The 24,007-nt window shown below is 29.0% G+C and overlaps 3 protein-coding genes across 5 annotated transcripts; 1 reads left to right on the top strand and 2 right to left on the bottom strand.

Moving 5' to 3' along the window:
* Positions 1-796: 796 nt before the first annotated feature.
* On the bottom strand, positions 797-12,023 carry LOC132940723 (fragile X messenger ribonucleoprotein 1 homolog). 3 transcript variants are annotated; one of them, XM_061008436.1, is made up of 11 exons: positions 11,444-12,022; positions 9,514-9,566; positions 7,829-8,149; positions 7,347-7,734; positions 7,155-7,292; positions 6,523-6,666; positions 6,333-6,460; positions 5,115-5,239; positions 4,795-5,049; positions 3,717-3,800; positions 797-2,718 (listed from the first exon to the last, which is right to left on the bottom strand). In XM_061008436.1, exons 1-11 carry the CDS (start codon positions 11,492-11,494, stop codon positions 2,468-2,470), a joined length of 1,938 nt encoding a protein of 645 aa, XP_060864419.1. In that variant the 5' UTR covers positions 11,495-12,022; the 3' UTR covers positions 797-2,467. The 3 variants fall into 3 exon arrangements, with proteins under 3 accessions (XP_060864419.1, XP_060864418.1, XP_060864420.1); XM_061008435.1 differs by having other exon boundaries at positions 3,660-3,800; positions 11,444-12,017; XM_061008437.1 differs by lacking the exon at positions 3,717-3,800 and having other exon boundaries at positions 11,444-12,023.
* Positions 12,024-15,975: 3,952 nt separating this feature from the next.
* LOC132941515 (ER membrane protein complex subunit 2-like) lies at positions 15,976-20,327 on the bottom strand. Its single transcript, XM_061009603.1, has 8 exons — positions 20,023-20,327; positions 19,837-19,950; positions 18,175-18,325; positions 17,817-17,960; positions 17,595-17,751; positions 17,276-17,371; positions 16,711-16,814; positions 15,976-16,643 (listed from the first exon to the last, which is right to left on the bottom strand). The coding sequence occupies exons 1-8, from the start codon at positions 20,036-20,038 to the stop codon at positions 16,562-16,564; spliced, it is 864 nt and encodes a 287-aa protein (XP_060865586.1). The 5' UTR covers positions 20,039-20,327; the 3' UTR covers positions 15,976-16,561.
* Positions 20,328-20,479: 152 nt separating this feature from the next.
* Positions 20,480-23,749, top strand: LOC132941514 (cell cycle checkpoint control protein RAD9A). Its single transcript, XM_061009602.1, has 6 exons — positions 20,480-20,802; positions 21,028-21,239; positions 21,321-21,482; positions 21,625-21,778; positions 22,475-22,646; positions 22,723-23,749. The coding sequence occupies exons 1-6, from the start codon at positions 20,769-20,771 to the stop codon at positions 23,285-23,287; spliced, it is 1,299 nt and encodes a 432-aa protein (XP_060865585.1). The 5' UTR covers positions 20,480-20,768; the 3' UTR covers positions 23,288-23,749.
* Positions 23,750-24,007: the final 258 nt, after the last annotated feature.

Genomic DNA, 24,007 nt, shown 5'->3' with positions numbered 1-24,007 from the left:
GATGCAAAACTTACAAAGAATATCTTTAGAAACCTTCACTGAACATATTATGACAGTGCAAATAAAAAGTAGTAAAATTATTACACAATTCTAAAAAAACAGTACCTACTACCTAGTCTCAGCATAGGCACAATTTGGGTTAAATGTATGAGGGTGCTAGGTTTATGTCGACCAAAGTGATCATATGCCTAGACGGGCAACCACAAGTCGAGGATTGGATTTAGAATTTGGTGTACTTAAATTGGTTTAAACGGTTCAATCTCTAAAAACAAGAGATTGTTCTTTCCGAGATTTTCATCAAATTATCAATTGAGTAGTTTTCGAGTATATAAGCTACACACATACATTTGATTTTAAGATGATATAGTTTCTTTAATTGAAGCCATTCTAATTCACATTTAGAGCATTAGAGGAACCACAATTCCAAATTCTATGTTCGTACGTTTTGAAGTTTTTGAGATTTAGCGATGAATGTGTGAGTGAGGGGACTGTGGTATTTGAATTGAATATATATAGATTAAATATTATATTCAGATAAAGCTAGTCGTGTACTACAATTTCTCACTAAATTCAGTACTCGCCCACCCACATACCCCTTTCAAATTACCGGGCAATTGTCCATCAAAATCACGGTAAACAGCGAGTAGTTGTACCTGACTGAAGACTGCATTCATAAAAAATATGTATGGCTACTTATTGCTCAGTTGGGTACGTACCTACCAGACAAATCACTAATAATATAATACCAGTATAGAGGACTAGAGGTAATAACAAAATCAAACAAGAAAAGATGATATAAATTATTTCAAAAATGTACAATTTATTTATTATGCAAAAAAAAAAATTATAATAATGTATTTCAGTAGATTATACTATATAACTAATAGTATATTATGAGGATGTATATTACCTTTAATATCTTATATAATTATATGTATATAATATATAGTATACACGTATAATATATTAATACATTTATAAACATTTATATAAGAGATAGGCATGTATAATTTATAATGATCGTAATAATATTATATATAATATATATATTTATATATTATGTATACATCAATGAAAAAGTCACAATATATAATGCTGGACGATTGCAGCAGAATCCACTAAACAAGGTGCCAAAATTACTCGAATCATTCACTTAGTGAGACATAATAATTAGACATTTAAGACATAATGAGTGATCTTCTACTCGCAGATAAGTTTTACATATTAATAAGACACAATTAAATTGTCGTCCCTCCGTTACAACGACTTTGACAAAATTTAGTACAGACATGACGTTAACCGTGTACTACAATTGAATAAATTGTAGCCCAATGACCAAATTTAATTGGACTGCACACCCTATTAATTCATACATTAAAAAAAATGCTATCAACATAATTATTAATTAAATCATTATAGAACTACTAATATTAGTTTTAAAAATAATAAATAAATAAGTACCTATAATAATAAACAAAGCCAAATGTATATTGGATTTGTTTAATAGTGTACGCAAAAAATAAATGCATATTTGCATATGAGTGAAAAAAACTATTTGTTTAAAGATCATTTTATTGGAGTTTTTTTTGTGTTTACTTTTAACGTTTTATTTGTTTTACGTACACAATTTTGACATTGTGACTGTCAATTAATGCCATGTAACAAATCTAATTCACTATATTTTTGTTTTAAGTATAAATTAAATTCATTATAATAATAATTATTATTGTTGTATTATTATATTGCATAATATTAACAATAAAAAAGTATATATTGAATTCTTTTTCAAAATAATATTATATTTTTTAAATTTTTATTTAAGAAAATTGTATTTTATAAAATGTCTACGAATATTAAGGATATAGTAATGAATATATTTTTTAAAAATTGTTTTGTGAAAATTTTTATTTGAAATTAAAATTTCAAACAAAATCATATAGAACACACTGTTAATAGAAAAAATTATATATAAATAAATAATGATTTTTTTTTGTTTTTAATTTTAATTAGTTAGAAATAATCTGTTAAGCCTGTTTGCTTGCTGACAAACATGATAGATATTTAAATTTTTGCTAAGACTTATTAAATCTCAATATTGAGGTCTTCTAGGAAAAAAACCTAATTTGTTGTTCCATTTATATATATATGTGTATATTGTTGTGTCATGCATTAAGAAAGCAGATTTTAAATATATCTTTTTTTTGTATTTAACATGACTATTTTTACATTGAGAAAATAAAAAATATAAATATCTATAAGTGCAGAAAAGAATTCTAATACAATTACATTAATTCCCACACATTTTTAAGATGCTATCTTTTGTTGTTAATTATTATTATTATTTTATAAATATTTTAAATAAAATATTTGTGGTTTGAAATCTTTATACCACAAGAAATGATTTTTTTTTAGAAACAAAAAATTATCTTTATGTTTCTTATAGATGTTATAATAGTAGGTTTAAAACTTAGGCAGAATCGGCATCAGGTGCAGATGATGAGCCATTTACTATGACTTGCTGTCCATTAGCTGCTGATGTTGTGGTGCTGTTGGACTTGTTCTTAGCAGGAGACTTGTTCTGTTGACCTTTGGACTTTTGAGTTTTAGCTGGTTTGGTGTTTCCGTTGTTTGCATTACCATTATTAGTACTTCCATTGTTGGTAGTCTGAGACGTGCTGATTGGTTCACTTTTATTGTCATTACTGAAGTCATACGTCCCTAAATGATCAAAACATCATTAGCTCAGAAACATGTTAATAATCAACTATAACTAAATTCAATCTAGAATAAGAGTACAACACTAGGAAATCTATCGAATTTGCGCATGCTCAACCCACATTAATAATTTATCCCACGCGCCACAGACGATCATGGCTGCCAACAATGGATAGCCAATATTCTAAAGAGGCTTGCTATTGCTCGAAGGTATAACATTGTTCGGGACCTTGTCTAACGTGCTCAAAAGTGCTGTACTCTTATTCTATATAAGCAGTGGTTCTCAACATTTTTATGTTCATGGCATCCCTAAGTGTTTTATAAAAGCAACCAAATACTATAATATGTATTATAAATGCTTTATATTTTCAATAATTTTACAGGACATTTAAAGACAGTTTGCGGCACACTGGTTGAGAACCACTGTTATATAGAGCATAGTTTAAAATAACTGCAGTAGTTAATTTAGCAATGTATAATGTATAATATGTAAATATGTTAGTGTAATTAAATTTCTAAAATGATAGATATATAAAAGTATCTATAAGCAAACAAATTTATGTCTAATTAAACTATTCTATGATTAGATGTGCTTTTGTTCATATGTTTGGTTATCTAAGTAATATTATTAAAATATTAAATACATATTATGTTCAATGTTAATATACTAATGAAAAACATGCAAAATAAAGGTATTGCTCAACAACGTAATTACCATATTACATTGGGTACTACATAAATATACAGTTGCTATCAAAATACAAATAAGTAGCTAATCTATTTATTTAATAATGATTAATGACAAATTTAATGTGGTACTCCTGCATCAGTCACTGGGTCTTTCCAAAAAAACATTGTTTTTTTTTTTTTTAATCCTTGTAACACAAACTTCTATCCGTGCTTTTATTATTTACAAGCTTTTTTTTTAGTTATGCATTACTTACAGTCATTAGCATTGTCACTATTACTACCAATGGGATTAGAATTGATTGATGGTTCACCTTGAGCAGCAGCTATGGCGCGATTTCTTCGTTTTTGACTGCTTTTTGACTTCGGTGCTTGCGCGTCCACACTAGATACAGACTCTAGCGCAAAATAAAATAAAATAAGAGAAAAAAAAAAACGATAAGAAAAAATAATATTAAATAAAAAATATTAATTCAAAACCGGTAAAAATAAAATTAATATTATTTATTTTCATTTAGGAACTCCCCCGCACTCAGTATTTTACTTATGGGTGAATAATTTTTATAAGTAGTTAAATTTAAGTTATAATACCAGTGTTAATCTGAAGTTAAAATGTAAGAATATAAATGAACACAAAAACTAGCCCATTGCTTCAGAATGGATCATATTATAAACCTATTTTTTACAGTGTCAACTACAGATTTATTCAAGTATGAACATTTTTACAATTATTATCAATAATAGTAATAAAATTCTTTAAATACATTTATTATAATATTAATAATAATAATAGTATTTTTTAGACTCTCCAAATTATAGTGTTAACTGAAGTTAATAAATGTTTATATTATTATTTTGTATTACCTACATGGCAATGTCCAAGGTATTTGTGTTCAAATTTAAGTCAGTTAAAAATATTGTTCAAATCACAAATCTAAAAAATCAACTGAGAATTTGAGATTTAGGTTTAAACTCTCTAGTCACAATTATTAAAACAAATGTATTAATTATAATACGTTTAGTTTTAGGTTCACAATCTCAACCATTACAAAGCTTTTAATCCTATGAAATATTTAAGCACAAATGGTATTTTTAAAATGATGACAATTTATTTTAAAATTTGAATTGTGTTGCACTGGACTCATACCTAGTTAAAATTAAATGTATGTGTATTAATAAAATATTGCCAAAAAGTGCTAAATAATAAAATTAAAGCAATCTAAATCTACTTTTTCTTCCAAGCCTTATTCTAATAACATACTATACTCATTATCATTATTATCATTTTTTTGAATTGATCAAGCAACAATTTTAAAAACATCATTCAAAAACAAAAAAAAAACAAACAAACAAACAAAAGCACAAAAAATGATTAACAACTTAGTTTATTACCTCTATCACCACTGTCTTGAGCGTTGTCAAGAATTGTATGCTCATCATCAGCAGTTCTTCTTCTATCATCCATTCTCCTGTTTCCACCACCTCTGGAACCTCTGGGAGCTGAATTACTACTACCACCACGACGTTCTCTGGATAAGTTATTTCCCTGACCACTTGATCGGTTGTACTGGTATTGATTTGTACGTTGGGGAGGTGGTGGAAGTCTATCATCAACTCCATCTGGATGTTGGTTTCTACTACTACCACCTAAAAAAATTAATATTTATTTATAAATACTGTACTTTTTTAAGTCTACAAAAAAAATTACGTACTATTGGTATAAAAATCATGCCTTGCACCTCGACCACGGCCTGAGGTACCTCTAGGTCTGCTACTTCCTCTTCCCATAGAGTTACCTAGGCCATTATTCATGTTTTCGCTGTCAGCATTAAAGTTACTGTACAAATAAAAAACAAACAATAAATAGTTATAGTTAAATATTTAACAGATGATTAAACTCAGTTTTTGCACAATTAATGTCAGTGACTATATTGTGAAAATTGCATAAAATGTTTTGAATTTATTATTTTATGTTTATAAAATCCTTAAAAATTACTAATACAGCAAACAAGGTTGTTAAATGTACCTACTACAATATAATGAAAATTTATTTTATTCAATATTGCTTTGTCAGAATAAAATATTTTAATCAGCTTTTAGTTTATTATTTACCCAAGTCTGATAATAAGGGATTGTTATGAAGAAGTAATGTGTACAAACTAACAGCTTGATAACCAATAATCTTAATTGTAATATTTAGTATTTCATTTGGTGGTTTCAACAGGAAAAACAATTTTGATGGACTAACACATTATATTTCAAAATATTTATTCAGGTAACAAACCTAAGCTGAAACATACTTGAAAAACTTTAGCATTAATAATAGCATATTTAAAAATTATGTATACTTTGGAAACTACCTAATATTGCAACTTACATAAAAAAAAGTATACTCAGAATGTATTTTGTCAATTGGCTCTACTTAGAATCAATCTGCATATTTTTAGCTGTGGTTAACTTAACATTTAAAAATATAATTCTTACTTAATCAATAATGCTTAAATTGTTTTAGCTAGAAAATATTATATTTAATTAATGTTAATTCGAAAGAGTTCATATAAATAATTATGTAAATGTTGGTCAATTCATGTCAATTATATTTATATTGTATGTGATTTAACTTTTAAAAATTGGCTGTTTTTAATATTGTTATGGATACATTAAGCCAGTATAAAAAGGTTAGTTTAAGCACAAATAAATTGAGCAAACAAATTATGTGTGCAAAGGATATTTAACATTTATATTTCAATAATACACGAGAGTTTCGGTGTGGTGTTTCGAGCATACAATTTGACGGATCTTACAGTTGAAAAGCTAAATATCCCCTCTCCTGTAAGGCTGTTTCTAACTTTTTATAAATAAAGCTGAGTACTTAAAATTTTTTTTTTCGCAAACCAGAAGATATAATTTATATAATTGTACTAATTTACCGGTCATTTCGCCTTTGCATCGTATAATTTTGAACCAAGGGATGTTGGTAAGAAGCTGGTCCAGTACTATGAATACTACGTAACTCTTGCTCCATTCCCATTTTTTCTTGCCTAATTTGTTCAAGTTCCTAAATATAAAAATTTCTAATTAGTTAAAAAAAAATCTAGAATAAACAGATTAAATAAATACTTTAAGGTGTTCTAAATGATATTCTAGTAGAACTTTAGCATTAGATATGCTTTCTACCGTGCCAACAAACACAAAAGGAACTTGACCCTCTTCTCGAGGAATGGTAGGTTGTGGCTCATTATCACCTTCAATTTTTACTCTGATCTACAATAATAAGAAAAAAATATAACTGTTTAAATTGAAATACTAATAATAATAACCAATCATCTAAAAATTAAATATTACTATTTAAAAAAGACATAATATATTTTTTTAAATGTCAAAGTTAGAATAAACAACTATACTTATAGTAGGTATACCAACTGACAATAAAACCATTAAAATAATCATACAGTATTCCTAACATAATTTACTGAATGTTTTTTTTTTTATTACACCCTACAAATATCAATGATAAGAAAAATAATGAACACTAAATTAAATTTATAGGAATCTTTAACAATAAGTAATGTTTTATTGTTTAGTGTACAATTTATAAAAACGCAAAATGTTTCCAATGTCTTAGTCAATAAATAAAATGTCTGTATAGGAGTACTATGTTTAAGTAAAAGAAAAATTTTAAATGCAATAAATATTGGGCTTTCCAAATTACTAATATTAAAAATAATACAAGGATAAATAAAATAACTCACCACTCCGCTCTTGTCAACAATATCTTGGATGTTTCTACCATTTTTACCAATAACTTTTCCTATGAAATCTCTTGGAACTTGAAGAAATTCTTCTCTATACTCTAAAATTCCTCGAGCTTTCATTACAGCGTCTTTATTCTAAAAACAAGAAACATTAAATATTTTTGCCTAAGTACTATAAAACTAACTTACTTCTCCATAAATTTTAAAAACGCCAGTATGTTCATCTAATTCAATATTTGTAATACCGTCAACCCTGCGAGCTTGTTGGATATTAGTGCCATGAGCACCAATAGCCAAACCCATAAGGTCATCACGTACATTAAATTCATCAGTATAAGATGATGATGTTATTTGTAGCTTGGAACTTTCCAGTTGCCTGGCTAACTCTTCAGTCTTCTTAAGCAACATAACCTTTTGGTTCAGGTTTCTGAAGTGCATATCAGCTAACATCAATGCTCTTTTACTGGTCAATGGTGAACGAGATATAACACTCAATACTGATTGATCAGGATTGTATAACACTAGAGATGCGCCAATTGCTTTCTGCAGATCTTTGTGGATACCATCTATTTTAGCACTAAAAGATTAAACACGGTAATTATTATAAATATATTTTTTGGTGTGTTAAATTTTATTAAAACTGATTATAAAATTATTTTTATTGTACATACGATTCTCTAACATCCTCAGGTACATCAATATCAAACTTATAAAATGTATCGCCATTAATGTGAGAATTTATGTTACTGCATCTGACTCGATCAGGAGAGACTATTTCTGTAACTGTAGTGTTGAAATATTGGACAACAAACTGGGATGGTGGGTTACCACTGATAATTTTTATCACTGCTTTTATCCATCCATAACAAGGATGAGGTTCTCTGATTGATTTTACTTCTATTTCTTGATTATCAATAAACTCTGTACTACATTGTTCATCTGACAAGGGAAGACGAACATTGTCACAGTTGAATTTAGTTTCAGGATACCAACTAAAAATTATAAATGATGTATTATTATTTAGTAAGGTACTAATAATTTAATGTTTTAATATGATCAAGGACAATCTGGAAAAAAAACTTATTATATGAATTTCTATAAATTATTAATATTTATAAGAAAACTTAATAGTTTATTTTTTTTTTCACTGCCTAATTTTGTTAACATCTATGGAAGGTAAGACTTAATTCCTTTCTATAAATTGTAATTAAATCTACAGTCATATTTAATTTGAAGAAAAAATCGAAAATGTGTTATTTATGTATCACTCTAATTCAACAATTAAAAATCAATCAACATGTGTTAAATTGGAAAAAAAATAAAAAAAAATACTTTTTAATATTAACAAAATTTTTTTAAAATAAATAAATTACCAACTAATTTTAGAGCAAACAAGTATTCAGTACTAGTAAGTGCATAGAACATTTTTATTTAATACAACATGTTTAGTTTTAGTATGAATAGAGGTTGTACAAATTAAATTAAATATAATAGGTATATCTTAGAAATATAGTAAGTAGGTATACCTAGTAATTAATTATTCGACTACTATGTCCCTTAGACGTGACAGCACAAAACAACGTTGAAACCCTGTTGTCTCGTTAACACTTATTTTTCTCATTTACAGCATATTATAGAATGAAAATCTCATGAAAAAAAAGTTTTTCCAATCACATTAAGGTAGTTATTTGATTTATTAATCAAAAGCTTGAAGACTGGAATGATCTTGTAACAAAATTTGACTTGCGAGAAGACAAATTTTTGAAATAAAAGTTAGTATTTAACTACATACCTTTTCTTTTACATTTTAGTTAATTAATTGTTCAAACAATTTTTTGTAAACTATAGGTATTGTTCTAAAATTATAATATACATTTATAACATTTATAATATAGCGATAGTTAAGCTACTGGACATTTAGTGTCAACTAAAATAAAATTAATGGGATTAATCCCTGGTTGCATGAACAATTACTAAACATTTAACTATGCATTCAATAGTGAGCCAATGGTTCCTTACATATGATGGGTCAATAGTGACCCATGGTTGGTCTATTCAATTTTGGCAAATTATTAATTTAATGAATATATTATGCAACCAGTTGTAAGAACCTTTTACATAAATCTATCAGTATCTATTAAGTCTAATAAAATAATCTTAATACAACTGAATCATTTAATATAAAACCTGACTTTATACTTAAGACATGATTTTTTTTTAAGGCAAGTCTCCAGGCTGATCTTACTCTTGAAATACAAATTATTCATAGTAAAAAACAAACAAAGGTTCTTAATGCATACTTGTAATTTTGATTAAAATGCTTAAAAAAAGTATTAAATAGATAAAAGATACTCACTCATTAGGGAAAGAAACTAGAACTTCATTTTCCATTACACCCGTAACAAAACCCTAAAATAAATAAATAAAATTAATTCTTCAAGTTAATTATCATTTCCATAGATTAAGTAATCTTAAATAGTCAATGAGAAGTAGTCAAATAGTCATGTAGATGCAAAATTGTAGGAATCTACAGGTCTTTTTAACCGTTTTAATGGTAACAGGTAAATGTTAGGTAAAATATAACATATCAGTATAGATTATCATGATGTGTGTGTATATTATAGCAAAAATGTTAGGCATATCATACTATTCTCATGAAATTCTTACCATACTTGTAACATTAAATGCTGATCAGCAAGTGTAGATACTATGTGGTTACGTGTATTACAAGTAGGTAGGTACTTACATTGATTATTATCCTATATTTAGGGACAATAAAAATATTATTTTATAAATTTACAAGAGCTTAGTATAATTAAGCTTTGGTGAAAAATATGGATAAATAAATCCGAGAATAAATCTACTAGCATACTTATTTTAGTTGTATAAAAAAAATCTTTAAAAGAATTGTATGTACATTAAAAGGAATCGAATTTGCCACCATGTTAAATATGTTACTTATATTTGTATAGGGATATTAAATTTAAAAAAAATGTAAACAGCTAAATTTGAAAGTGATTTTCATCAAAGCTTGGTTAATCGTGACCATTTAGAATTTCAGAAATATGTTGTAGATAAACACCAAACACATGATGGAACTGAATCAACTGATTTATTTGGCTGCATACGCACTGAGTCCCAATAAAATCTTTTAGAACGAAATGAGTCTTGGACAGTTTTAAAGTGTGTACCACAGGTACATACTCCTCCCTCATTGAGTCCTATGAAATTTAAAATATAATATTAATTAAGTCCATGTTTAAATACTAACTGAGTCCCGTCTCATCTTTTATATAAAACATCTTCGTTCCCATTTTTACAGACATATGACTGTAACAAAAAGTTCAAGGTAGGTACCTACCTACATGAATGGTTAAAAATGTTTTTTTCTAATGTAGGTACATTTCGTACAATTTAATTAATGTGTATAATATATTAAGTTGTTACCTGCTTATAAATAAATATAGGTAATGATTAAATTAAATTTTTTATGGGTACTGGTAAAAATGTATGAGATAAACTTGGTGTATATTCTGATTATACAGATGATTTTATATTTTACTCAAAATACCTACCTAATCCTAGGACTCAATTAGTATATTATTCGTTTAAACCCGGGAGTCAATAATTAAATTTTTTTCACGTTCAGGTGTGGGAGCTTAATTAGTATGCACTAATTTATTTGAATTGCTAAAAATGATAGTATAACAAATAACCATTTATTTTAAAATGATTAAAAGGTAGGTAGTTAAACTTGTTCAACACAAGCAAAATTAAAAATAAAGGTGTCATAGAATTAACGTTTAAGACTAAATTGCAGGTACCTACGCAATAGAACGTAATGACGAGGTAGTGAAAAAAGCGTATTGTAGAAGAATGAAATAAAGTCAATCACATTACATCTTTCGGCTGGTCGGCCGTTTACAATCAATCTTTGTACGTTCAACCACTATTACAGGGGAAGATATCATGCAGAAAGAGACTAGTATTATGGTTGGTGGTGATGAGGGGGGGGGGGTGAAAATGTACTAAAAATTTAAATTACACTCCGAAATAACCTCAAACAAGGAGAAGGAGAACTTTCAAAATGTGGACAAAAAGACTTGTTCGAACAGGGTCGGAGGGGGTTACGGGCGTGTTTGGTCTGGAGACCCGGTCGCACGCCGCAGATTCGACGGGGAAAACCGGCGGCGTCCGCGACCATAACCTATTAAAATCGCACACGGGCGCGACGGCGGTAGACGCTATGGCGGCAGCCGTCCCTATCCAAACCAACGCGGGCTCACCTCGTAATAGACGCCGTTCTCGAAGAGCACCTCGACCTTAAGATCGTCCATTGCTGTGCCGGGTGTGTGTGTGCGGGTGTGTGGCGTTGCTGATGTCTCGTCGTCGCGTGTCTGGGTGGTGCGCGGTATATGGCGGCAGCGGTGTCGGTGTCGGAGCTGCGATGAGGCGTTCTCGGCGTGCCGTTGGTGGCGGATTCGGCGGTGCGCGTATACGGCGAGTGACGACAGACGTGACCACGACTACGAAACGTACGTGCGGTAAGGCGGCGCCGGTGCGTGCGTGCGATACGGCTTCGGCGGCGTCGCGGTGTACAGCAGCAATAATATTATTAAAATAATAAAAAAAAAATAACAATATATCGTTACAATTTGGTATAAAATTAATAATATAATTAACCGAAAACGCGTTACGTTCCGTGCGTGCGTGTGTATAATAACGATGCGCGGGGATTTTCGGCGTTTTTTACACTGTACAATATTATTATCCGCTGCTCTTCGTTCGGTCGGCGAGTGAGTGAGTGCGTGCGTGCGTGCGTACGCGACGAGTGTTATCGGGGACGCGCGCGCAACGGCGGCTCGGTGGTAACGAATAACGACGACGAATGGGGGGAGGGGAGAAATAAGAGATTTTGCTGCTCCTCTATAGAGTATTAGAGTCCTGTACTCGGGTGCTCTTGTCCTCTATATTCTAATATTCTCAATTCTGTACGAGACTCAGAGTCGGAACTAGGAAACTCTGAAATTCCGATTTCTGTCAAGTGACTGTACGTTGATCGGTTCGGCGATTGTCGTGTCACTACTAAGTACTAGTCCACTGCTAATCTGAGTAATCGCGACCGGCCAACGCCGACACAAATGATAAACGACGTCCGCGGCCAAAAGGTGGTCACTGGGGCTGCTGCCGGTTCGTATTTGCACGCTTCGGGGACGGGGCAAGATGAAAATTATGTTTGGTCCTAGCGATAAAAATGTATAATATTATTTTGTTTTTTTGCACCCTCTGCCCTGTGAGCTGTCGTCGCAACGTGCGTGTCGCGTATATATTAGAATACGGTGCGAAATATAAAATTCGCATTAAATAGTGAACAACTGCCGTGGAATATTGAGAATTGAAGAATGAGAAACGGTGTATGATACTATGATGTATATAATGTTTATGTATCTTGTATATAATATTTTATGTTTCCAGTTTTTATTAACGTTGGCGGGGGTGAGGAAAAACAAAAAACCACGAGGGAAAAAAAAGTCTTTTTTCGTCAAATCGCGCGTTACGGCAATTCATTATGCGGTGCATACGCGGATGAGCCAATGGCATCGGGCCGTTCGGCTTGCAGTGTGACCGGTGGCGGAGACGCGCAAAGTTCCTTTTTCTGGCGACATTGTTTTTGTCTTATTTTTATCAGCTGCTGCAACTAACGCTATTTAGTACGCTGGCTACCCACCGGCTAAACGAAATAATAAATAATCCTACTATGCGTCTATGCAGTCGCTGCTGCAGCCTGCGCCCAGTGCGCCCTGCAGGCGCTCTGATGCACTATTACACGAGGACCAAATAAATGCACTTTTGCTGCACCGTGATGTTGGCGCAAAATTCAAACCGACCATATGGTGCATATGCTATAATATAATTAAACAGCCGATGACTACATTTGCATGGCGCAGAGCGCCAGAGTCACTTAAAACCTACTTTAGATAATCACCACTTGATTTTATTATTTACTATTTAGTGATTATGCATTTATGCTGGCCAGGGCTAGGATTTGTATGCATTAAAAAGTTGTAATATATGCATTTTAGTTTTTATAAAATAGATACAAAAATAAAGTTACAAAAAAAATATATTTATTTGATGTAATACATCAGTGATTAGCTGATTGTCTTATTAGAATATAATTGAGATTAAAAATTATCTATTTATTTATCACATGCTTATATATTAATTATTATCATGGTAAAAGTGATTAGATTTTCTTCAATAGTATCTTTTCTTATAGGAAAGTGAATCTAGTTGGTAGGGGGTAAAAAGTAAAAATTGTTCAGACGTTTTCAAAAACGCCGTGAAAAATAAAAGAAAATTTAAGGAAAAACAAGAAATTTGACGCAAAATTAAGTTTTGGAAAAATCGATTTAGTTTTTACTTTTTGGTGACTGGCGTACCTCTAAAACAAATGATCATGAAATTTTGACTGAATGTTTATAAAACATTTTTTTTATACATCATAACATTTTCAAATATTTTGAGCTGTTTACAGATATTTTTAGTTTCCAATTTTTTTAATGTTTTATTCTATAAATATCAATAAAATGTTATTTGTTTGATAAAAAATCTTGAAAATGTAATAGAAGGCTAAATGTTGCCTAACCTTTAAAATTAATATATTGTTTCAAATACAGATGAAAAATATTAAGAATCCTGTCATAATTTTTTTTTATAAGCATTTAAAGTTCAAATATTGACAAAATAAGTACAATTTACGAAAATGTGCAAATTATATTGAGTTAGAAATTCATAAAAATTTTTTTATTTAAATCTAAGATTTGAAAATGTAGTACAATATTCCTCATAAGTTTGCCTTTATCAAAAAAAAAAAAAAATATGTCTACAAGCAAATCAAATTAAATTTTTATGAGCGTTTGAATTTTATATTTTTACAAGGATTAGGTATCCACTCAATTTCTCTAATAGCAATTTGGTAATTTTGTTGTAATTCAAAAACGGATAACTATACAGTAGATACATGACAATTTCACTTAGTGTTTATATTTTCATTTTAGAAATACCATAACATTTAAAAAATATTTTGACTCTTTTTGAGCTGTTTATAGTCATTGTCTGTTTTCAGTTTTTTTGGTTTTTTTTTTCTATAACTTATAAAGCGTGAAAATCTAATGCAAGGCTCCTAATATATTGTTACAAAAGCCGTTAAAAAATATTAAAAATACATAGGCACAATTTTTTTTTATAAGCATTTAAAGTTATAAATATTAAAAAAATAATGAGATTAGAAATTAAAAATTAAAAATTGACATTTTAATCACATTCAAACCTTCTATCCTGGTATATTAGATATTGTGTATTATAACTATGTTTAGGGGTGGAGTAGAGAGGTTCCGAATATCGTAGGCTGACTGACCGTCTTTACACAGAATCGTTTTTCTTATACAATGATATTATATCATTGAATTCAAATTTAACACCGTCCATTACAGTGACCCACTTGTACCCTTCTGTACAGCCAGTGGCGTGTAACATAGGGTCCAAGTGTTGCCCAGTCAACACCTTAAAAATAGGTGGGTGGGTATTGATAGAAGAAAAATAGGAAATTTTATAGGTCGGTATAACAGTACTGCGAGGGGTAGGCACCTAAAATTATTTTTGTCTTATCCATTAGCGTAAACATATATTTTTAAACGCTTTAACCTACTAACTAGTGGTTACTCAGTACTCCTACTTTACTCTAGCAGAGGCACCAAGTATATATAGGTATATTAAAATACATAATTTATTTTGACATCTAGTGTGGTTTGTTACATTCAGGGGGGGGGCTCAAATCACTAATCCGCCTATGACCCCGGGTCCCAATCTATGTCATAATCATCTTTATCAATACAAATTCTTCATAATTAGCTTTTTTTACCAAATAAAATATTCTTCGGACATCAAAATAAATAATAGAAAATGTTTTCAGTTCTCACATATGGACGTATAAAACGACCTTTATAATATCAATGTAAATTGGAGGTAGGCAATGTTGACCAATGTAGTATTTTCATTTGAAATACGTTCTGTGGAAATACCTACCAATAATACTTTGTAGCAATGTTCTCAATTTATCAATTCCTTTATCAGAAAGATCCAATATAAATGAAAAACTGTTAACACCTTTCATGGCTGGATACTTAACAAAATATTCTAGTTTTTGGTTACTTTATAATAATTTCCTGTACCTGGAGTACATTCAGGACCAAAGCTAAGTGAAGTTTATATAATATGTAGGTAAGAAACTTTTTATTAGTTGTGTAGTGGTATTTTATTTTTTATTGGATTAATTTGTAATTAATAATAGCCTAATAAAATTGTTAATATATAAAAATATATTAATTTTTGATTTAGGTATTATAAATATTGAATAAACTTACCTATAATATATGAATAATAATCATGTACATTTATGATGAACTATTTTAAAGTACCTATTTATCTAGGAAATATTGAGCAAAGGCCGAAGAAAAATATCTATTTATTTATAACTTATAAGTAAAAGGTACCATAAATACAAATAATAATAAAATAAAACATACTTACATGGCTACATAAGCCATTCAAAATGCATAAATTAACTTATAGTACAGATCTTAAAAACAATAATGATTAATCTGTATAAAATCAATATATAATCATTCAGTGTTTGCATTAAATCAATTTGAATAATTTAATGAAGTATTATCAATTATAACCAGGATGTGTTGGTCTTGTTATTGTATGTATTGGGTAATCATAAAAAGTGACACAATATTATACTAAAATTAAATACATTTTGAATCAGTTTTATTTATTTTACTAAATATATTTGAATTTTAAAAATATGTAAGTTTATCAATTACACAATATTTTAATTTCTTTGGAGTAAATGTTATATTTTTAAACATTTACTAGAAATTGTACAGCAGTTGAAACAAAAGGTCAATGAAATCACAACTTGTCTAAAAGGCAGTGTATTCATTGTTGCATTGAAATGTTGTAGGTACCATATTTGTGCCAGAGTTATTTTAATTTTATTAACTACTATTCAGTATCCAGATGTATTAGTTAATTTGTTCTTATTACTTCTGAATAGTTAATTAAATAATAATTATATAATATAAAGTAGTAAATAAAATTTGTGAAAACAACAATGAAGTTGGTTACAGAAATAACAGTTATATTAAATACTACACTGACAAATTGATAGAAATCAAAAATAAAATTCTGAAAATGATTTTAGACATATTGGCTGAACACGTTACAATGTATCATATAGAAGTTTTGACATAATATTATTTTAATAATTGCCAAAAAGAAACGTTTATGAAGTAAAAATAATAAATATAAAGTTATACCAAATATCTAAGACTAGTTTAATTTAAGCTCAAATGCAATGATCCCATTAATGTCTCAAGTACATACAGCTGATTTTTCTTATTTAATTGCTTTTTCTCGCTGAAACAGAAATAAATAATTTTATAATTATTATAAAACATTTTAAAAGTTGAGTTATATTATCTACCTGTACATGTGTTCAACTCGTTTTAATGACAGTGTAGCAATTTTCTTGAACGTATTTTTTTTTGTTTGATTATTTTTTTGTGATGACATCAAACTGCGAGCAGTCTAAAAGAATTTGTTTTGTTATACTTTAAATCTATTGAAGAGGGCACCTCATATTGGTATGTTATAATAAATTTATTTTGTGTGATACTAACACTAAGTGGAATTAGAGTCAAATTATAGTTAACCAACTTATTATCAAGTGGAAAGATGCAATTATTCATTATTTTAAAACTGTGGACACGTCATGGTGTTGACTAGAATTTTGAATAAACTAATTTTAACGATATACATAGATACATTAAATCAGTGTATCTCAGTGTAAAATTTAAATAAAAGAACTCAAAATTATATCCCGTGTAATATTTTTATCCTAAATTGTATAATAGGTAAATTATGTCATTGGTGAGTATTCAACTTGTCTTATAAAAAGTAACCATATTATGTTGATATTTTTCTCTAGAATCTAATAAAAGATTTCACTATTGTAAAAGTATAAAATACTGATTTTAATATAGTCTTACCAAGTATAATCCATACAAAGCTCGGATATTGTTAGGGTTAAGAAGAATAGCATATGAATAATGAGCACGTGCTAATTCCAAATTTTCTGCACCTCCCTGAAAAATAAAATTAAATGTTTAATTTTAAATATATACATACAATACAAGAAGGAATTCTAATTTTTACTTTATTTAAAGATTGAACACCTAACGGATTTATACAATATAAGAATATGTTATACAGTGGTATTAGAAAATTCACTGTATGTTTAGCTGTACAATATACATACTATACAAGAAATTAAAAAAATTCTACAATTTTTAATTAAAGTTTCAATACTTGTGTATATCGTATATCAGCATTTCGTTGATGATATAAATGATTTTGAGAATTATGAAGAATCATTTCTTCCATACAATATGCAGATTTTGCATACTCTCCTTCCAACAAGTATAAATTGCTCAATTCTTGCCAGCCTTCTTGGTCTACCATAAACCTGAAATTATTAGGACATAATACACAATCACAAATAAATTAATAGCGGCTAAATTATGCACATACTTTTTAAGATATTCGACAAGTTCTTTTATGGCTTCGCTTATCTGACATTTAGCTTTTAATATTGCGACTTTATGTCTCCTGGTTTGAGCATTGGTTTCATCTGCTTTGATTAGTTTGTCAAGAGATTCTAATGCTTCATCATATCTAATTTACACAACATTAAAATTAGTTTCTATTATGAATGCTCTGGTGTATATAAGCATTGAAATGGTAGTTTTTAAAAATGTACATGTTTCTGTAGGAAAAGTTTTTTATTTAATTATTTGATTAATATAGGAAAAATAAAATATCAAATAGATTCTGATTTGAAAATCAATAATATCTTTTAAGTTCTATAACACAAATATGGTTTAATTACTTTTCCTCGGCTTCTAGTATTGTTATAGCCAGTCTACGCACTCTAAGACTGTCAGGGAATTTATTAAGAAGCATTTGTAAACATACTTTGGCCACATCAATACGGTTACAATCACATGCTGCTATTAATACTTGTTCCAAAACTAGGTAACCTATAATGTTAGAAAATAAATGATCAGTCATTTAATAAAAACATAGTCAATCATCATTAGTGAAACAAATAAATAATTGTTTATACACGTTATATTATATTAAGTCAAAAATTAAATACTAACATTTATTTATTAAATAGGTAATAATTGATTTATTGGTTTTCTTGATTGATCAGATATAAGTGCATAATACCATTAATTTTATACTATACTTAATATTATTTATAATTTATTTCATATTAAAAAGAATAAGTAGGATACTTTTCTAACATTTTTGTATGTATGAGTATCAATTATCAATAAAAGTTTATTTTTTATTAACATACATTTTAAGTTTGGAAGGGCCACGTAAAATGTAAAAACTATGGTCCACTACTCTTCTCAACTAAACTTTAAATGATTTATGATTATTCATTTTTTAATATTCATACATCAATATTTTAGTAAACTAGTTAAGTATTCTGATTCTTAAAGTAAAATGCAAAAAGATTGTTGCAAAAAAAAAATACCATGGTAAACTATTTAAAAAAAGGTTATGTTATATAATTCATGCTTTATTATGATCAAAGTAAATATAAGTTTTATATACAAATAAATTGGTGGTAGGTATTCAAATTGTGCACCGCAGTAGTTGGCAAAGGGAGCCGCATCAAAGTATCGAAAACCAAAATTAATGTAATATTGTTATTTTTAATTATTATATAGCAACTATGGAAATTTGAAGTTTTATTTCTATAATACTATACTTTATTCAAAATGAGATCGTGACCAGGCGGCCGGGTTGTACACAAGGGCGTGGCTTTGTTTCATGGCAGCGCCCGAAGTGCAGCCGTAGTGGGAACGGTGTCTGACCACCGTCCGACAAAAACTGGTCGCTTCTGGGTCACAATCTCATTTTGAATAGAGTATAGTCGTATTGTTATCGCCCCTATTTTATCTGTAGACTGTTGTTGTTGATTAAAAACTTGCCAACAAAAGCCGTCAAAATATTGTGTAGACACAAAGGAGCCATGCGAATAGAGAATATCGGATGATAAAGTTTGAATAACTCTGCCCTATATACTATTACTGATGGATTGATAACGAATATATGGGCTCCGTCTTAATACATGACATAGATAATTAATGTTCAGAAGAATCGTTTTTACTCTGTTATTTTCAGTATTTTTCTACCTATATTATTAAGGGTCCTACAATTTTTTTTTGTTAACATTTTGAAGCAAGTTATAAACATTTTAAAATTGTATCTCTCAACTATAAAATTTAATAACTTTTTACGATCTGTTATTACTAGATAAAGTTTTTATAAATGTTTAATGATACATTTTATATAAGTAATATAACATAGGTAAAGGTAAACCTATATACCTATTATGCACGTATAAAATAAATTGAATTACCTAGTTGTTTAGCATTAAATAAAAACATATAGAATTTAAATTTCATAAAAATAAATGTAAATAAATGCTCAAGGTATTTCCAGGTTTTTGATTTTTCATTGAAGCACTTACGATCATTTCCTAATTGCTTAATTTTATGTTTGACAGATGAATCCCATAATTCTAACACTTCTTTACTCTTACGTTCGTTGTCTTCTCTATATTTCTTAAGTTTCTCTTGAGCTTCTAAAAAAATAATTAAAATAATAAGCCGATTGACTAATAATGAATCACGAGGCACGTTAAACGAAAACTTACCACTTAAATGGACCATGACTTTAATTATACTGGAAATTAAACTATAACAATCTTAACTATAAATAATGGGATTGAAGAAATTTAAGAAGTTCAAAAACTGGAATAATAATCAATAATAATGGATAATGGCTGTTGATTAACGGCGCACAGTAGACAAATATTAATTAATGAAATATACTCAATGTAAGTACTTCTATAGATTATAATTAAAATTTATATCGTGTAAATGACAATTGTGTAATGAGTTGTACATTGATGGGATTGATAAGAATTTTGCATTATTCCGCAACGGGACACTGATAATGGGCAGGCGACTCCATGGGCGTAGATAATTAAGTCCCGTGGCTTTTTGAATGGCGAATGGCAATCGTGGACCGTGGTCGTGATTAATTCGTGACGGCAAGACGTATCTACCATGATTTGAGATATACCTCAAATCGTGGTATCTACTGATAAGTGATTAGATAACACCGAAACTCTAGATTTAGAGTTAGTTTGATTTTTGAAATTTTCACCGCAATTTCGTTCTTATGTTTGATAGATTTTGAGTTTTGACATAAACTAGTGACTATAGTGTCATACTGTCATCGATCATCAAGAGATCAATAGTTACGATGGCTTGTTATTTCTGATGACTCTTGATTTGGAGTGTGTTTGGAGACAACCAAGTTTTGTTTGTTGCAGTTTTGTAAAAATAACTATGAGATGTCCCCAAATGTAGATGACCGTGACGAGACTTAATCACTATGAAGTGTGTTATACCTAGACAGAATTTGAAAAGTAACTATGATCAATACTACTTATATTTTCAAAATTACTGCAGTATCATTTTGAGCAGAAATATATCTGAAAAAAGTCCCCCAAATAATTTAACATTAATTATATTTATATAGGTACTTACATGGTTTAGAATTATTAATGTTAAAATATATAGCAGATAATATCTTTTATAATTTATAACGTGCAATTATTCGAGTAATACAATGTTTTGTTCAAAAATTACAGTTTTATCGCGAGCATTGAACACAATGTGTCGCATTGGGGAAGATTTGTACATCGAGCCAAATTCAACGCAATTAGTCATGCATACTACCAATAGTTGGCATACCGTTTATGCATGGTTTACATTTGATTCGTCATTTTTCTCTAGTTATTATTTTACTGAAGACGACGAACAAAACAGTGAAAATTCATTGAAATGTAAAATATCACTCAAGGTATATTTTGGTTTGTCTAACACAACTTTATTGAAAAAGCTTAAACAAGAAATACCTGATAATTGTATCTTATTTGTTTAGTCATGCATTACAATATTCAAATCTCCACATTTATCCCGCTGCTTAGAGTCATGTCATATGGAAATTAAAAGTAATGCAGATACAATTACTATACAGTTACGTTATTCAAATTTTTGTGTTAAAACACATTTGATACCAGTATTAGAATATTCAGCATTACAAGTGAGCTTTTGATCGGATCATTATATAGGAAATAAACAATTTTTTTATAAGGGTTCTTGTTCATATGCAAAGTAAAAAATAAAATATAAATCATCAAACTGGGGCAATTATTTTTTTAATATTTCTAATTTGTTTTTACTAGGTGAATCAAAATGTTGATACAAGTCATGTACTTTGTATTGATTCCAAGGTGTTATCAGCTGCTGTTAAACATTTCCAAAACAGTGAAACCGACATTACATTAATTGTAACTACTGAAAAAGTGATATTGAAAACCCACTCGGAATCATGTCGAGGTGTTTGAATTGAATCCTAAGTCGGTCCTACATGACTGATGTACTAGGCCAATATTGGTCACTGGTCACCAGTGGGAAGAGTCACATGTATATTTGTTATTCACTGGCTTCTAATGGATTTTTGGTAAACTTAACACAAGTCAAATGACCGCCAATATTTGTATGTACTATGTAACATGATTCTTGTACATATTATACACCAGAGATACTTAAACTTTTTCACGTACCACCCATGTGTATTACAGATTGGTCATTTACTACCAATGGTTAAAAATAAAACTATTTAGAATTTCAATATATTTATAAAAATAATAATTCAGGTACATTTAACTGTATATTTAGTACACATTTACACAAAACATAAAATAATATTAAATCCATTATATAATAAATTACTGAAAATATCAGTTTACTAATTTATCGTACTACCACCATACAGCCTTCTGTGTACCATCATGTAACCTTCTGATTACCCCAGTTTGAGAATCGCTGATATACACTAATCAGTAACAGTATAGGAGGAAAGACCAATTTAGGTCAACATTAATCATATATCGCCAGTGACCAATCATTTTGGCCTAATACACCAGACGCGTAGGACTTTGCTTAGCTTCATATTATAATAATAACAGTTGATTTGTAATTAAATTTAGACTTACTATCAATCATGCCTAATTTGTGTACATTTAAATATAGATATAAGACAAATGTTAAGAACTGAGTTGAGCTTGCAGTCATCAGAATTTGACATCTATGATGTTGGTGAAGGCTGTTGTATAACATTTTCGCTTAAAGAAATACGACCTCTGTTGGCCTTTGCAGAGCACATGACATTACCAGTTATTATTCGTTTTAGTTCTCCTGGAATGTAAGTGTAATGATCACTATGAGTATTTTATTTTATATGTTATATCAAGAAAATTCTTTTAAATCTGTTTTATTAGGCCTATGGTATTTGGACTTAAAAACGGCTTGACATTTGAAAGCCAGTACATATTATCAACAATGAATGATAATGCAATATCTGGAGATGCCAATTCCATACGTTTAAATATTAATGCCATCGACAATACTCAGAGTACTAATGAGCAACCAGAAAATCTGTTACCCAATATAAATCGAACTCAAATAGCAAGTTCTAGCTTACGAACTCCAATGCGGGTACAAGTTGAGTATCCGGATAGTATTTCAAGAAAACGCAAACACTCATCAACTAGTCAACAAACGCCAAAAATAGCCAATTCAGTCAATTCTATTTCAGTAATTGAGCAGTTCAGAGAAGAATGTTTAGAAGAAGATGTCTTATTATCTCAGGTTGCTGACTTCCATGTCAATAATGAACCAATTAAAACACTTGTAAACAAGAATAGTAATATCACACAAGAATTTTCTGATACTGCACTTGTATTTGCCAGATGTCATTCATTGCCTATAAGAAATTCCCCTATTAAAGGAAAGGGAAAAGTGCTAGTGTATGATTCAGATGGTCTTATAGATGATTCTGATTAATTATTGATTTAATTGGTGTACACATTAATTTTTCAGAAACAAACTTAAATTTATTTATTTGTTCATTGACTGTTCAAGTCCTATGTTAAAAATTGTGTTAAATAAACTATAATTTAATGTAATTTCATCGTAAATAATACAATTTTTTTATTTTTACAAGACTACATGTAAAACAAATTACTCAAGTCAATTTTAATTTTTCATATAAATGATTTGTTAAAATAGTTGTATTTAATTATTAGGAATTTGGGATGTGTAAAAAGCACAACAGATAGTGTTGTGTGAATGTGAGTGAAATAAATATGGGTCTTATACTTTTTTAATGTACTTACATGAAATAATATAAAGATTATAAATTATAATACACAAATTTGAAATGTTTAGTTTTAATAATTGTGTGGATGCTTTAATAGTATAAACTGTTAAAAATAATAACAAATAAACCATTATACCTATAAAAGATTAATAGTTAATTTCTTTGTATTATAAAATATGTTAAGAGAATAGAAAAGTTAAAAAAATAAGTTGAAAATGTTAGTTGAATATAATTTTGGCTTTACCTACTTACCCAATAGGCACTAAATGAAAACGATGTAATTATGGTCTAAATGCATTATTCTTGTAAATATTAAATTATATGACTGAATATTTTATTAAAAAAAACATAAGTGTCCCATTTGTAAATTAGTTTGTAACTAAAAAAAAACAATACTCTTAAGA

This window comes from Metopolophium dirhodum, chromosome 3 (assembly GCF_019925205.1).
Source record: "Metopolophium dirhodum isolate CAU chromosome 3, ASM1992520v1, whole genome shotgun sequence".
Classification (NCBI taxonomy): Eukaryota; Metazoa; Arthropoda; class Insecta; order Hemiptera; family Aphididae; genus Metopolophium; species Metopolophium dirhodum.
The sequence above is the reverse complement of the archived record's forward strand: the minus strand, read 5'-3'. Positions and strand labels throughout refer to the sequence as shown.

Excerpts from the sequence above, each read along its gene's own strand:
- LOC132941514 (XM_061009602.1), top strand. The coding sequence starts at position 20,769 with ATGAAGTGTGTTATACCTAGACAGAATTTGAAAA. Across the intron at positions 21,240-21,320 it reads AATGTAAAATATCACTCAAG|TCATGCATTACAATATTCAA; the intron begins GTATATTTTGGT and ends TTATTTGTTTAG. Across the intron at positions 21,483-21,624 it reads TAGAATATTCAGCATTACAA|GTGAATCAAAATGTTGATAC; the intron begins GTGAGCTTTTGA and ends TGTTTTTACTAG.
- LOC132941515 (XM_061009603.1), bottom strand. Across the intron at positions 18,326-19,836 it reads TAAGCAATTAGGAAATGATC|GTTACCTAGTTTTGGAACAA; the intron begins GTAAGTGCTTCA and ends CTAACATTATAG. Across the intron at positions 17,752-17,816 it reads CTTGTCGAATATCTTAAAAA|GTTTATGGTAGACCAAGAAG; the intron begins GTATGTGCATAA and ends TAATAATTTCAG.
- LOC132940723 (XM_061008435.1), bottom strand. The coding sequence starts at position 11,494 with ATGGACGATCTTAAGGTCGAGGTGCTCTTCGAGAACGGCGTCTATTAC. Across the intron at positions 7,293-7,346 it reads TTTTTAAAATTTATGGAGAA|AATAAAGACGCTGTAATGAA; the intron begins GTAAGTTAGTTT and ends TCTTGTTTTTAG. Across the intron at positions 3,801-4,794 it reads TCAAGACAGTGGTGATAGAG|AGTCTGTATCTAGTGTGGAC; the intron begins GTAATAAACTAA and ends ATTTTGCGCTAG.